The sequence below is a fragment of the Canis lupus genome, chromosome 9, assembly GCF_048164855.1.
Source record: "Canis lupus baileyi chromosome 9, mCanLup2.hap1, whole genome shotgun sequence".
NCBI classification, from domain to species: Eukaryota; Metazoa; Chordata; class Mammalia; order Carnivora; family Canidae; genus Canis; species Canis lupus.
In genome coordinates this window covers 74,095,565-74,110,693 of record NC_132846.1, presented here as the reverse complement: position 1 = coordinate 74,110,693, position 15,129 = coordinate 74,095,565, and the positions used below count along the sequence as shown (strand labels likewise).

General features: G+C 59.4%; 1 protein-coding gene across 2 annotated transcripts in view; it reads left to right on the top strand.

Annotated features, from left to right (window-relative positions):
- Positions 1-5,896: 5,896 nt before the first annotated feature.
- Positions 5,897-15,129, top strand: part of BRF1 (BRF1 general transcription factor IIIB subunit) — a 54,830-nt gene continuing 45,597 nt past the window's right edge. For both annotated transcript variants that reach the window (XM_072840197.1, XM_072840196.1), the window contains exons 1-2: positions 5,897-6,103; positions 14,167-14,247. In XM_072840197.1, the coding sequence (XP_072696298.1) occupies positions 5,920-6,103; positions 14,167-14,247 (265 nt within the window). In that variant the 5' untranslated portion in view covers positions 5,897-5,919. The remainder of the gene's footprint in view (positions 6,104-14,166; positions 14,248-15,129) is intronic.

Here is a 15,129-nt window from a genome sequence, read left to right as displayed (position 1 = left end):
TGACTCCTTTTCCCTAGCCTGGGCACGCCAGGTGCCCTTGTGGGTGCTGGGGGTCGGCACAGGGCCCCCCATGTCTCCCTCCATGTCTGGAGCTTGTCGGTACAGGCTCCGGCCTGGTGGTGCTTCCTGTGCTTATCGAGACTCTTCTGTGTGGGAGCTGCTGGGTCCTGGGGGAGCCTGCCGGGCGTCCTAGGGAGACAGCTTCCCTACAGCCTCCCTCCACACGGCTGCATTCTTTGTATGCTCACCTGGCCATTGGGGGGCTCACTCCCCTCTGTGGTCCGGCTGAGCAAAGGCTTCTTGGCCCTGACAGCACCCACTTCTCCCTATCACCCAACCAGCCACGCTCTTCACACCTCTTCCTCTGTGGGTGCTGTCATCCCCACCCCTGCCCCTTTGTTCAGTGAAACCCCAGGCCTGGCCCTCCTGATGCGGATGTGGCCCCTGGGCGGCCCCCGGGAGCCTCCCCGGGAGTCCCCCTGGTTTCTGCAGCCACGGGGATCCAGGCTGGATTCCAACTCGGTCCCCTGTTGACTGTGTGCGATTCTCAGGGGTCGCACTACGCAATGGGCATGAGAGCATCTGCAGCCTCGTGTTGCCACGATCACTGAGGGCGGCCGTGCACGGACGGAGCAGTGTGCCTGGGAAGCAGTAAGAGATACTGGGGAGACACCCCCCCCAGATGCCCCTCCCAGCTGAACAATGGGCTTCCAAATAACCCTTGGATCCAAGGAGAAATCGAAAGGGGAATTAGAATTCTAGATTGAACGAAATGAAAACCGAACCCATCGAAATTTTTGGGATTAGAGGCAGGTGTCCAGGCCGCAACACCTACGTCACGGAGGACGGAAACTGCCCCGAGGAGCTCATCTCCTCCCTACAAAATGGGGGGGAGAAAGAACTAATTAAGCCCCACTTAAGCAGAAGGGAGGACAAAATAAATGTCAGAGTAGAAATCAATGAAACAGAGCCCTGAAAAACAATCAAGAAGATCGATAAACCAGGTGTGGTTGTCTGAGGAGGTCGGTCACGTTGACAAACCTCTGGATTGATCTGGACGCCAGACACCGAAGACAGAGATGATCAGTTCTAGGGTCTTGGATGTGAGACGGACGGGGGCATCATTCTGCTCATCGTGTTGACTCTGGGGATGCTTTCGTGGGTGTCGGCACTTATCAAATGTACCAAGTAACCGTTGGGCTAAAGAAGAAGCCAGAAGGGAAACTTATCAAATCACACACATTAATATGTGTGGTTATCACATCCCTGTGAGAGCTCGAGGAAGCTGCAAACAAAACCCAAAAGCATTTTTTGGGAGAAATTTGGAAAGACCTCAATAAAGGAGTCTCAGAGAAGATGGAGGTGGACGTCGGCCGCAGGCCCCAGGTCCCTGGTGACTCCTCAGACTCTAGCTTCGGCCCTGAACAGGCAATGCCTGCAAATGAGAACAGAGCACCCTCACAGAGCCTGAAATAAAGCTTGGAGTCCCATCAATGCCTGATTGTATCGAGGAGTGGGCCCCTATCCTATTTGACGGACAGAATAAAAAATGAATTCTCTCTGAATAGGAAAGACACCTCCCAGAACCTCGAGGTTTTCCATCAGGATGATCATCATTTATCCCAAAATGACCAGGTGTGCCAAGAAACAGGATCCCACAAGCCAAGAATAAATGGTGGACACAGACAGATGGGTCACCATATCAGAAAATCACTGCAGTGAACCTTAAAATGTGATTAATATGGGCAAGACAATGAATGGAAAAAGCAGAGAATTTCATCAGGGGTTTGACGTCTAAAGAGAAAAATACCAGATGGATGTTTGAGAAGTGAAATCTAAAATAACCAAAATCAACAATTGAATAGATGGTTTTAACAGCGGATTATGGAGAGCAGAAGAGGGGATTTGAGAAGTGGAAACTGGGTGAGCAGAGAATACCCAGGGGGGAAGGGCGGAGGGCAGGTGAGGAGTAACGATGCAGAGCAGAGTGCCAGATGCTGGAGCACATGGGGCCTGGGGGTCACTGCTGTCCCAGAGGCAGGGGGCTGACCGCGGAGGGCAAAGAAGCAATATGTGAACGATATTGGCCAAGGTTTAAAAAAAAAAAAACATGAAAGACCAAAACTATAGATTTAAGACACTCAATGAATTTTAATTAGCATAAATACAAAGAAAATACACTTATGGACATCCTAGTAAAACTTCAGAAAGTCAAAATTTAAAAGCATCCAGGAGAAACTGATACGGAAAGAGTGCAACGGAAAGAGACAAAGCAGAATTTTTCAACAGAAATGAAAGCAGGAAGACGATGGAATGGTGTCCTGGACGTGCTGAATGGCAAGGACGGCCAACTTTCAATTCCGTATGGGGGGCCGGTTACTGCTGCGGGGCCCCTCTCTCTGGCTGCCGCCCAGCGGCTCCCCCACACTGCGGGGACGCTCCCCGTGCCCTCTCACCGTCCCCCACCTCGGGGCTGTGCATCCTGGGCCTGTGATGTCTGCAGCCAGGCCCCAGAGGGCAGGCTCCCCTCCAGACGCCCCCCCTGCACAAGGCCCACCAGGGACGACACCCACCCCTCTCCCTGCTCCCAAGAGCTCCCCACAGGAGGCCCGGGCAGCTGCAGAGGCCTCTCAGGGTCAGCCGGGGTCCCCCTCTCTGGAGGCCCGGCTCCCACTCCGGGGTTCCCGCCCACCCAGGGAGTCCCACTCCCTGCCTGGGGCAGTCTCCCCTTGTCTCCATGGGCTTGCAGGACCGGTAGCTGGAGAGAAGGAAGCTCTGGGTGCTTCCCTGGCTCTGCAGCTGCGGCCTTGGCCTTGCCCTGGTGCTCTGTCCCCTTAGCTTAGCGTCTGTGTGTCCTTGCTTGGGTGAGCATTTCCTTCCCACCCCCAGGGCCAAGTGAGTCTCGTTCACACTAGCAGCAGCTGGGGTCTGGAACCGGCCCTCCCCTCCCGGGAGCCTGCAGTGGTTCGGGTCTGAGCACCCTGCATGGCCAAGTTGGAGTGACTGGAACCCCAAGGGAGACCCTGAGCCACAACCACCTTGCTAGGCTCTCCTGGATCCCTGACTACTCCGAGACACAGCAGGAGATGACAGATGTTTGTCATTTCAAGCCGTCAAGCTCAGTGGTAATTTGTCCAGCAGCAGCTAATAATTAATACACGATGTTGGGGGTGTGCATGCCCTGCACTCCCGGCTACTCCCCTGGGGTCCCCTGGGGTCGTAGTGGACAACGCCCGCCCACAAATAGAAGGCTCAGCCCTGCAACGACCTCCTTTTCCTAAGCAAGAGGTTGATACAAAGTCCCCTCTTTTGTTTTCACCATCTCCACGCAGCAGTGGAGAAGAATGTCTCAGGGCTGAGGAGAGGAGGGAGCTGTAGGCTAGACGGGGCGATCTATGCACATTTTACAAACATTCAAAACCGCTGCTTACCAGGAGTAAATCTTCCTATTTTCTGCTAGTTTTTCGGTCATGTTTGAAACTTTTTTTTATGAGGAAAAGCCACTAATTTAGGCTTTTCAAAGCAGGTGAATTCTTCTGGCTTCAGCCTCCTGGGGGGCTCCGCTTGTCACCGTGACTCAGCCAGGCAGTGTTTTCAGGCTGCGTGGCTTTGCTGGCCCTGCGTGGAGGTGAGGGCGGTGGGCCAGGTGTGGGCAGGTGCTGGAGCGCGGGGAGAGCGCTCAGAAGGGGTTCGGCTGCCAGCATGAGGCCCCGGGAACCAGCACGTCCTCCTGTTCTGGACTCTAGTAAAGCTTGCTCTGGCTTTGCCACCGTGATGCTGCTTGGAGTTTATGTTTAGATCTGCACTGAGGTTAGGGCTCAGTTTACCGGCTTTGTCCTCCAGGTGGACGAGAGCACAATGCCAGGGAGAGTCTGTATTTTCCTTAATGAGGTGAGGCCCCTGAATCTCAGTGTGCAGTTGGGTCTGTTTGTGCTGGTTTCATCCCCCTTGTCCTTTTGTCTGTCTCTGTGCAAATATCATGTGGTTTTCCTGCCTGAAATTCCGTATGATGCTTTGATATTCAAAAGGGCAATTTTCCTCTCCTTCAATTTTGTTTAATTTTAAAACCATCTTGACTGTGCTTGTGAATGATCTCTTCCAGAAGACTCTGGGATCAGCTTTCAACTTATCTGAAAGTCTTGTTGGCATTTTGATTGGGATGAAATCGGCTTTAGAAATTGAGTCAGGAGCGGCTCACGTCTTTAACAACTGCTCCCAGGGGGAAAGGGCGTTTCCTGCTGGAGTCTGAGCCCCGGTGCGTCCTACGGAGGAACTTGGGAGCGTTCAAACGAGATGGCCTTGCACATGGGACGCGCCCTGGGTGTCACCAGGAGTGTTCGCGGCACCTGCACATCTCCGGGAGCGCGTGTGTCGGGGACACGGCGGGGGCGGAGGGACATCAGGGGGCAGCCCCGGGGTCAGGGCGAGCCGCGAGGGGGGTCTGCGAGAACCAGGAAGGGGCGGGCGGCCCGGCCTGGGGGTCTCCACGCTCCACCCGGCCCCGGGGCTGCAAGCTCCGCTGCCTGCACCTGCCAGGCCCCGCCCACCGCTCCGGGTCGGGTCCCAGGGGGAGGTCCCCACAAGGCCCCGCCCACCGCTCCCCAGGGGGCACGCCCCGCCCACCACTTCCAGTCGGGTCCCAGGGGGCGCTCCCCACCGGATCCCAGGCTCCAGCCTTGGCCAGTTCAAGACTCCCGAGTCCGGTCCTTTGGGGGCCACTACAGAAGCCCCGCCCACGATTCCTGATCCTGCCCTAGACGGCGCCCTCACCACAGCCCCGCCCCCAGCCCTGGCCCCGCCCCCGACACGTCTCCCCCAAGCCCCGCCCCCAACCCTGGCCCCACCCACCGGCCCGCGTCCGTCCCTGGCGGCCCGTCCTCAAGCCCCGCCCCAGCCCTGGCCCCGCCCCCGCCCCGTCCGTCCCTGACGGCCCGTCTCCCCTGGCCCCGCCCCCAGCACTGGCCCCGCCCCCAGCACTGGCCCCGCCCACCGGCCCGCGTCCGTCCCTGACGGCCCGTCTCCCCAAGCCCCGCCCCCGCCCTGGCCCCGCCCCCGCCCCGTCCGTCCCTGACGGCCCGTCTCCCCTGGCCCCGCCCCCAGCACTGGCCCCGCCCACCGGCCGCGTCCGTCCCTGGCGGCCCGTCTCCCCTGGCCCCGCCCCCAGCCCTGGCCCCGCCCCCGCCCCGTCCGTCCCTGGCGGCCCGTCCCCAAGCCCCGCCCCAGCCCTGGCCCCGCCCCCGCCCCGTCCGTTCCTGACGGCCCGTCTCCCCAGGCCCCGCCCCCAGCACTGGCCCCGCCCCCAGCACTGGCCCCGCCCCCGCCCCGTCCGTCCCTGACGGCCCGTCTCCCAGGCCCCGCCCCCAGCGCTGGCCCCGCCCCCGCCCCGTCCGTCCCTGGCGGCCCGTCCCCAAGCCCCGCCCCAGCCCTGGCCCCGCCCCCGCCCCGTCCGTTCCTGACGGCCCGTCTCCCCAGGCCCCGCCCCCAGCCCTGGCCCCGCCCCCGCCCTGGCCCCGCCTCCGCCCCGTCCGTCCCTGACGGCCCGTCTCCCCAAGCCCCGCCCCCCGCCCTGGCCCCGCCCCCGCCCTGGCCCCGCCCGCTGCTGGCGCCTGCGCGCGGCCCGCGAGGCCTGCTGCTTAGTGGTTCTGAGGTCCGGTGGCGGCGGCCGCGTCCGGAGGTTGCGGGTTCGAGTCCTCGCGGCCGCGCCTCAGCCCCGGTGCCCGTCCCCGACGCGCGGGCGCGACCGTTGCGGGCGGCGTGCGCGGCGAATCTGCCGCTGCGAATCGGCGGGCTCGGCGGCGGCGGCGGCGGCGGCCTCGCGAGAGTCGGGCGGGCGGACGCGCGGGCGGGCGGCGGGGCCGGGGCCGGGGCCGGGGCGGGCGGCGGGCGGCGGGCGGAGGAGCCCGCGCGGGAGCCGCCGGCATGACGGGCCGCGTGTGCCGCGCCTGCGGCGGGACGGACATCGAGCTGGACACGGCGCGCGGGGACGCCGTGTGCACCGGCTGCGGCTCGGTGCTCGAGGACAACATCATCGTGTCCGAGGTGCAGTTCGTGGAGAACAGCGGCGGCGGCTCGTCGGCGGTCGGCCAGTTCGTGTCCCTGGACGGTGGGTCGGCGCGGGGCGGCGGGGGCGGGGGACACCGGGGACCAGGGGCACAGGGGGGCGGGGACACGCCAGGACAGCGGGGCCGCAGGGGGCAGCAGGAACGGCCGGCGGGAGCAGGGTCGCAGGGTCGCAGGGGGGCAGGTCGCAGGGGCGTGGGGAGCAGGAGGGACACGCCGTGGGAGCAGGGGGCAGCAGGGTGACCAGGGACACACCAAGGGGACCAGGGGACGTCGGGGGCAGCAGGGGACACACCAGGGGACCAGGGGGCACCAGGGGGCGCAGGGGGCAGCGAGGGGCACCAGGGAGGCAGGAGGCACCTGGGAGGTGGGGAGGGACACAGGGTGTCGTGGGGGTGCCGCACGCCCCAAAGCCAGGTGTCCCCTGCACCCACCGAGCAGTGGAGCAGGGAGGACCCCCGGCCTGTGCGTAATAAGGGGGTTTGAGGCAAGAGGGGAAGCGGGATGACTGGCCCGGCCCGTGTCTGTAAAGGCCCAGGAGCACTGGCTTTGCAGGGCGCAGCTCCGTGACTCTCACCACCCGCGGGTTGGAGGAGCCACCGCAGGGTAAAGTTGCACCGCGGATCCGGGTGCGCTGGCCCCCGGGACTCCCGGGACTGTGCTGTCCCCACAGGTGGGCGCCGGCACCTTCCACTACCCCCAGGATGTTGTGAGTGACCACACTCGCATCCTCACCCGCTGGCTCACGTCCCCTCCTGAGGGTGGAGGGTGATGTGGACGTTTAGGGACCGAGCTGCTCCGGCACCGCGGGGGGCCCTTACTGGGAACGAGGCTTCTGTTTCTTTCCGTTTTTGTTGTTGTTTTTTAAAAGACTATTCACGAGAGACACAGAGAGGGGCAGAGACCCAGGCAGAGGGAGAAGCAGGCTCCCTGCGGGGGCCCCGCCGTGGGACTCGATCCCGGGACCCCGACCTGAGCCAGAGGCAGATGCTCAACCTCCAAGCCCCCCGGGGGCCCACGGGTGTCCATTCCCAGGGCCGTGCGCCTAAGCCCCAGGCTGGGCTCCGGCCGGCGGCGGTTCTCAAACACTCAGGCTTTAAGTGTTCCTCGCTGCCACCTAGCAATAGGGTTGACTCCTGTCCTTGGCCTGTTTCCTGCGCCCTGGCTAAACTTAGTTATTAGTTGTGAGAGTTTTCAAAATAGATTTCTGAGGATCTTCTGTTTAGACAGTCATGTTGTTTACAAATAAGGGCTGTTTTATGTCTTCCTTTTGTTTCTTTTCCTTGCTTTGCAGCGGCCCTGCCTGCCTTCCTCCCAGTCTCAGGGGAAGCGGCCACCGGCTTCCCACCGAGCGTCGGGGAAGCTCCCTTTCTATTCCTGGTCAGTTAAGAGCCTTTGCCGTGAGTGGCTGCTGAATTTTGTTAGATGATTTTTCTCTATCAACGGACACGATCACATTTTTCTCGTTCAGTGTGTCCGTGTGGCCGATTTTTGAATGTTGGCCCTGCCTTTCCTTCAGGGGAAACCCACTTGATGGTGGAGTATTAGTCTCGTGTGTGGGGCTGGGTTAGACGCGCCAACGTTTTGTGGAGATGCTCACGTGGAACGTGGGTGGGTGTGTTTCTTGCGACGTCTTTGGTTTGGAGACCAAGGTACTGCCTCTCGGGGAACGGGTTGGGAAATGTTCCCTTCCTTCCTTTATTGTTTTTGGAAGAAAGTGTGGAATTGCTGTTATCTCTCCCTTGAACGTTTGGTGGAATCCACGAGGGTAGCCATCTGGGCCTAGAGGGTTTTTCCCCCAGCAGGTTTTTAACTGCAGATTCAGTATCTGGAGTAGTTGCAGGTTACGGTCATATTTTACGCTACCTCTTTCCCCGTGGGTGGGTCTGTGGTTTTGAGGTGTTGGCCCAGCTGACCGAGGTTGCTGACTTTATGCCTGCAGAGCTGTTGGTACCGTTCCCATATCCTTTTGGTGTCATCAGGGTCTCTAGTGAGGCCTTGTGTTCCGTTTACACGTTTCCTTTCACGTCTTCCTCTTTTCCCCTTTGTCTCTCTTGCTGCAAGTTTCCCACTTTGGTTGATTTTGGCAAAGCACCGGCTTTCGGTGTCATTGCCTTCTCTGTGCTGCTCTCTCCCGGTCGCCTCTGCTGCAGGGCACACATCTTCGTGCTCTTCTAGAGCGACTTCCTGGGCTGCCTGTTGTCGCTCTGTCACACGTGGTCAGACTGTCCCTCGAGTCCCTGGAAAGAGTGACAGTGATGACAACAGTAAGAACTAGCAGTTATCAAGCTGACACTGGGGTTTCCCTCGGAGCACACGCCTTCTCCTGCTGACAGCCTGCCCTCACTGTGGTTGGGGAAGCAGGTGCAGAGGAGATGGACATTCCGGGAGTCCTGGGCACGAGGGATGTGCTCCCACCCGTGTGCAGTGGGCACAGGGTCAGAGCCAGGTGCTGCTCGAAGGTGCGACCCACGGCTGTGAGGATGCCTCTGTCCCGCGGGCTGTTCTCTCGAGGCCCCCGGTGGGTTCCGAGCCCCCAGCGTGGCAGGCACACTGCTCCTGGGCCAGGGGAGGGCATCAGTAGTGCATCTGCCCGCCTGGCCTCTCCCTTCCCCCTCGGGGCAGTGATGACTTGGGTTACTCTCGGTGCCCCCGGGCTCGGAGCGCGTGCCAGCTGGCTCTTCTCGGATCTTGCTTACTCCCTTCTCGCCCTGAAAGCTGAGCTTGCTCCCAGAGCTCCCTGTCGGGCCCATGGTCACTCTGCGTCCTAAGGATGCTTTCTTCCTCTCCGAGAACTGCACACGGAGAGTCAGGTTAGGGGTGTACGTGGGACCATGTGACTTAGACAGCAGGGCCGTGTGGCCAGAGGCCCTGCCCAGAGGCTCCTGACCCCCAGGGGTCTTTCCTGGTGAGCTCCCACTGTGCGCCAGGCCCGGACTCTAGAGGGTGAGGGGCTCTGGTCCCTGATGTTCTCAGACCAGTAGAGTGTGAGGCCAGCGTCCAGTGACGGGGCCGTGAGTGGTGCTGGGAACGTCCCGGCCGAGTCCTTTGGCTGGAGGGCACGGGTGTGAGGAAGGCAGCCAGCCGAGAGGAGGGACTGGTCCGTGAGGACTGCTGGCAGCTCATGTGGCCAGAATGGCGAGTCACTGGGCAGAGCTGGACCAGCTGCGGCCTCAGTGGGGTCCTGAGGAAGGGTCCCGCTGCTTCTCTGGGGCCAGGCTCACCCCAAGTGTGTCAGGAACCGGGAGGGCAGAGCAGGGCTTCCCAGCACGGTGCGTGTGAGCGTCCTGTGCCGTGTGCGCGCTGAGTGCCTCAGAGCCAGCAGCCCGTCCCCTGGGCGCAGAGGGGGAGGTGCCAGCCCCACTCCCCTGAGATGCAGCCTGGAGGCAGAGGGAGCCCTGGCACCAGGCAGCCTGCCGTGACTGCCTCCTGGGGTCCTTCCCTCTCCCTCCTGGGGAGCATGTCCCACGGTCTCCATCATCACGACTTTTCGTGGCTACGGACTTCATCTTTCAAGTCAAGGTGTTTATAATGCTGGTGTTGTCACAGCACAGCCGCGAAGCACCTTCCACATGTCTGTGTTGCATGGACACCCCCCCCCACCATAATACAATGAGGAAGGTTTGCAGCCCCCAGCCCCGGATGGAGAGGGCCCCTAGGAGGGGGAGCCGCTCCTGCTTGTTGGAGGGGATCCCCCTCCCCTAACGAATGCTGAGCCTTGCACCTGCCCGCCTGGCCCGTGCCTTGCCCTTAGGGGGCTCTCCTGGGCACAGCCCCGCCACCCCCCCCACCCCCGCCCCCGTGTCCAGGCCGACCTCTGGTCCCAGAGGGGGAGGGTTCTGCATCTCTCTTCCTACCCTGTGGCCCCTCAAAGCCCCGGGAGTCCCTGGCCAGAGTGCCTGTTCTCAGGAAACGTTGGCTGAACTCTCCTAGAGGCACAGTGGTGAGAGGGGGCTGTTCTTTTCAAGATGTCATTTGCCGTGTTTGTCATCTCCCTTGCTCCGCGCTGCATGGTTTCCATAATCAGAATTTTAATCCCTACAAAACAGGCCCTTTGGGAGCTGCACCCGGTGGAAAGGAGTCTCGGCTGCTGCCGGCGCTTAGCTCCCTGTGTCCACACAGATCCCTGTCCAGGTGGCGTCCCGGTCCTCAGGACTCCCCGTGGTTTGCTCAGGGGTCTTGGGGTGACCCCAGGGGCCTGAGTCCTTGTGGGGCGCCGGCCGCAGGGGGGCTGAGCCTACTTCCAGGGCCTCTGGAGGAAGGGTTACAGCAACAACGGAAACCCTCCCCTGAAGTAAGAGCGCTGCAACTTATTCCCGGTTCTGCCCCCCTATGGGCGGAGCTGCGGGTGGGATGGGGGCAGATGTGTGCGGAGGCCCTCGGGCCTGCCTTTCTCTCCCTGCTGTGGAGGTGCGGGTGTCGCTGGCTCTGTCCCCCGTGTCTGCAGGGCGCCCCTCCTGTCTCCGGCTCTGCCTCCCTCCTCCCGCGGCCTAGGGGCAGGGATGGGGGAGCCTGGGGGGTGGGGGGCATCCCGCGCTCCTCCGCCGCCCACAAGGGGGCGGTCTTGGCCCGCTCGTACCTTCCATCTGCTCCTTCCAGCTTGTGATTTTGTTGCAGGAGCTTGCGACAGAGTATTTCAAATGTTTTAAGAAGTAGAGAGAATCGTGTGAAGGGGATCTGAAGGCCAAGAATGTCATACCTTGGCGATGAAGCTCGATCGCAGGGAGCAGTCTAGCTTTTCATGCTTCAGGAGACCTTTCGCTTCACAGTTAAGGGGCCGAGATTTGCTCCATAAGCATTTTTTACACTATCCACGCGTGCATTCCAGATTTTATCTCTTGTAACCAAACCCCAGTGGGTGGTGTCTGCTGAGTGACAAAATCTGCATCGGTTTGGCAAGCAGGCTTTGACGGCCACCCCCTTGGTGCAGAGGGGACAGGAGCTCAGGGACCACGGGGCAGGTGTGCACACGTGAGAGCGAGTCAGGAGACCGCGCCCCGAGATGTAGCGGCCCCAGGAAGGGTGGCTGGGTCCTCAGGGAGAGGCAGGGCAGGGCAGTGCGGAGACAGGAAGTACAGGTCAGAAGTGCAGCAAGGGGTGTGGGGGTCCTGGAGGGTGCAGGGGAGAGTCATGGAGCAGGGAAGGGGGGCAGAGGCGGCTCGTGAAGGGGACCTCTGGCGGCTTTGCAGGACATTGAGGAATAAGGAGTTTGCATTTAGCACTCCAGCAGAACGAAGTCCCACTGCTTCAGCGTAGCATCTCTGTGGGTCTGCCCTGGCTTCCCTCTGTCTGCATTTATGCAGGGGGTGGTGCTGGGGGGAAGACCCCGGTCCTTGTTCTGAAAGCCAGGGTTCCCAGGGCTCACACCATGTCCTTGCCCATTTTTCTTTTCTTCTTTTCTTTTCTTTTTTTTCTTTTCTTTTCTTTTCTTTCCTTTTCTTTTCTTTTCTTTTCTTTCTTTTCTTTCTTTTTTCTTTTCTTTTCTTTCTTTTCTTTTTTCTTTTCTTTTCTTCTTTCCTTTCCTTTCCTTTCCTTTTCTTTTTTATCTTCTGTTCTCTTTTTTTTTTAAGATTTTATTCATTTACTTGAGAGAGAGTGAGAGAGCACAATCGGAAGGTCAGAGGGAGAGGGAGAAGTAGACTCCCAGCTGAGCAGGGAGCCCGCCACAGGACTCGATGACCTGAGCCAAAGGGAGACACTTCACAGACTAAGCCCCCCAGCGGCCCCTCATTGTCCTTTTTCTTTTCTTTTTTTTTTTTTTTTTTTTTTAAGATTTTATTTATTCATGAGGCAGGGGGGAGGCACAGAGACACAGGCAGAGGGAGAAGCAGGCTCCATGCAGGAAGCCCAACGTGGGACTTGATCCAGGGTCTCCAGGATCACGCCCTGGGCCGAAGGCAGATGCTAAAGTGCTGAGCCACCCAAGCATCCCCTCATTGTCCTTTTTCTAAACAGTTATTTATTAAAAGTGCACGTCCATTTTAATTAAAACAACATGGCAATTTTTCTCTTCTCCCAGGTTGAAAGTTGGTGGGGGTGCTGGAAACAAACAGGCCAAGATATGGCTGTCCTGGTCAGGCGATAGGAGTGGCCGAGTCTTCCCCATTGGTCCTGGTATATAAAAGATTGCAAATGTAAAAATCCTCAAGTTGTAAAAAGCCGCCACCACTGGAACAGGAGGGCGGGAGTGCAGAGCCCTGATCTCAGCCCAGCGAGCATGGGTCTGGCTGTACGGAGCTGACAGGTGGCACCAATGGTGTTGGAAGCCCCTTGTTGCTGGTTCAGGTAAAGGAGTCTCCTCTGGGCCCTGCAGCCCTCCAGCCCCCAGCACGCCCTGTCTGACCCTCTCTGGCCCCATCCTCTGTGACCAGCTGCTTGAGGACATGAGGTCTGGGGTGGCGAGCTCTTGGGGCAGCAGATCCGTCTCCAGGTGGTGAGTGAGTGACCTGGAGTGAGTGACCTCCTGGCTCCACGCTCAACTGGAGAAGGCCACGGGCTCTGTGCTGTCCCCAACCCGTCCACGCGGGGCCGGCCCTGCGGCCTCCCTAACCATGGTGACCGTGAAGTGGCACAGGGTGCTGCCCCGCTGGAGGCCCCTCCGCTCTGCCCACTGTGGTGGGTGCTGGGGGCTGGTCCACCTGGCAGCCGGCTCCCAGCTCTGCTCCCAGCCAGGCCCCTCACCTGTGCTCTAGCACCTGCCCAGCGAAAGCCCACTTGTTGCTCTTTTCTGTGTTCTGTTGGCTTGTCTTACTTCCTGTCTTTGCTGGCTAAACTTGGGAACCATTTTGCTGAGATCTTTAAGGAATCTTGTGAGTGTTGGTTTGGGATTTGGTTGCAGTCACAGATATGCTGGAGGTCATACTTATTCTGCACTGTGTGTGCTGGTGGCTGCCCATGGATGATCCCGAGGTCCCTGCTGGCCCCGGACAAGGGCCACGTGCTTTCCCTGGAGGCCTGTTCCCAGACGTCAGTGATCTGGATTCTCAGGTCCCTGCCAGGTCTGAGTTTCCATTTCATCATCACGTGTGTCCCGGTCCTCCTGCAGGCTCCACATCACGTGGCTGAGGCTGTGAGGTATCCCCTAACTGCAGAAGCCTCTAACCCTTTGGTGTGTGCTTGGTCACAGACGCACTGGCCTGTGGGGACGAGCATCACTCCCCAGCTCCACTGCCTTTTCTTGGCCACCAGTGTACTCTTTGGCTTCGATAGTGGGGTTTGTAAGTCTGGTGAACAATCCAGACATCTACCTGGCCGTTTTCAAAGGGTAATAGGGCAGAAGTTCCAGCTCCAGGGCCTTGCAGAGCAGAGTGCATGGAATTTCCTGGGGTATCTGAGCATTGGAGACCCAAGGCAGAGCATCTGCAGGTCTGGCTGTGGCGACCCTTTGGGGCCGGGGCTCCAGGGTGCCGTCCTGTGGTGGGCAGCACACGGGGGGAGAGAGGTGCGAGTGCCTCCTGTAGAACGGCTGGCTCAGGGATCCCTGGGTGGCGCAGTGGTTTGGCGCCTGCCTTTGGCTCAGGGCGCGATCCTGGAGACCCGGGATCGAATCCCACGTCGGGCTCCCGGTGCATGGAGCCTGCTTCTCCCTCTGCCTGTGTCTCTGCCTCTCTCTCTCTCTCTGTGTGACTATCATAAATTAAAAAAAAAGAAAAAAAAAAAAAAAAAGAACGGCTGGCTCAGAGGTTCCAGGCCTACAGAGATGAGTGCACTGACAAAAGCCATTGTGCAGGTGTAACCCCTGTGCATGGGCTGGCCCAGGGTAGGGTGCTGTAGTTTGGAAGGGAGCTGTGCCCTCTCTGGCTGCCATGTGGCAGCGGTCCACTCTGGACTGAGTGTGTGTCTGGAGCCGTGGTTAGAGAGTGCAGATGGGCATGGTCCACCTGCCATGGCTCTAGGTCAAGGCCACAACCCTGTTGGCATGGCAGAGGGAAAGGAGGTGTGCAGGCTGCTAAGAATGGCCGCAGGAGGCCCCACTTGCTGCTGCCTCCAGCCGTGAACACTGATCCCACAGTGTCCTCGCTCCAGAAACACCCCGTGCGGTAAAGGTCTGCAGGCACGGATCTTTCCTGCCAAGGTTTGACTAATCAGTCTGATACGTTTTTCTAGGTGCCGGCAAAACCCCAACCCTGGGCGGCGGCTTCCATGTGAACCTGGGAAAGGAGTCAAGAGCACAGACCCTGCAGAACGGTATTTCCCATGGTGGGGGCTCTGGATGAGGGTGGGTTTTGGGGTGGCATGGAGGTAGAGGATGAAGAGCAAGAGCGGGCAGCCTGCAGTAACCCCTGGCTAGCACTTTCTGCACCGTGTCGAACAGGAGGGTCTTATTCCTGAGTCCCGGGGAAAGCATCCGGTCTTACTCCATTACGGATGACGTCAGCTGTGGTTGCTCAGGCGGGGGCACGTCTGCCATCACCTCTCGGACACTCTCAGGAATGTTAGAGCATGTGGGGTGCCTCCCGCTGTGGTGCACCCCCTTGCTCTGCGGTGCTTACAGGTGTGCCTCGGACACACTGCAGGATAAGTGACTATCACAACAAGCGAGTTACGTGACCTTTTCCCTGGTGCATGTAAAAGTGTGTCTGTGTTACAGTGCAGTCTTTACGTGGGCCATAGCATTATGTCCAAAAAGTCAGTGTTCTTACCTTCATTTAAAAATACCCTCATTAAAAGAAAAAAAACAACAACAAACAAAAAAATACCCTCATTGCTAACAACATTCATCATCTGAGCTCTCAGCCAGTCATAATCTCTGCTGGGGGAGGGTGGGGTCCCCGCGGTGCTGGCTGCCCACTGGTCAGGGTGGTGGGTGCTGGAAGCTGGGGTGCTCGTGGCAATTTCTTAAAACAAGACAAGGAAGTTTGCCACATTGATGGGCTCTTCCTTTCATGGACAATTTCTCTACAGCAGGTGATGCTGCTCGATAGCATTTTTTACCCACAGGAGAACTTTCAAAATGAGGGTCAGTCCTCTCAAACCTGCTGCTGCTGCTTCATCAACTCAGTTCACATGACAGTGTAGGTCTTTTGTCATTTCAACAGTCTCCACGGCATCCCGACCAGTAGTAGTTTC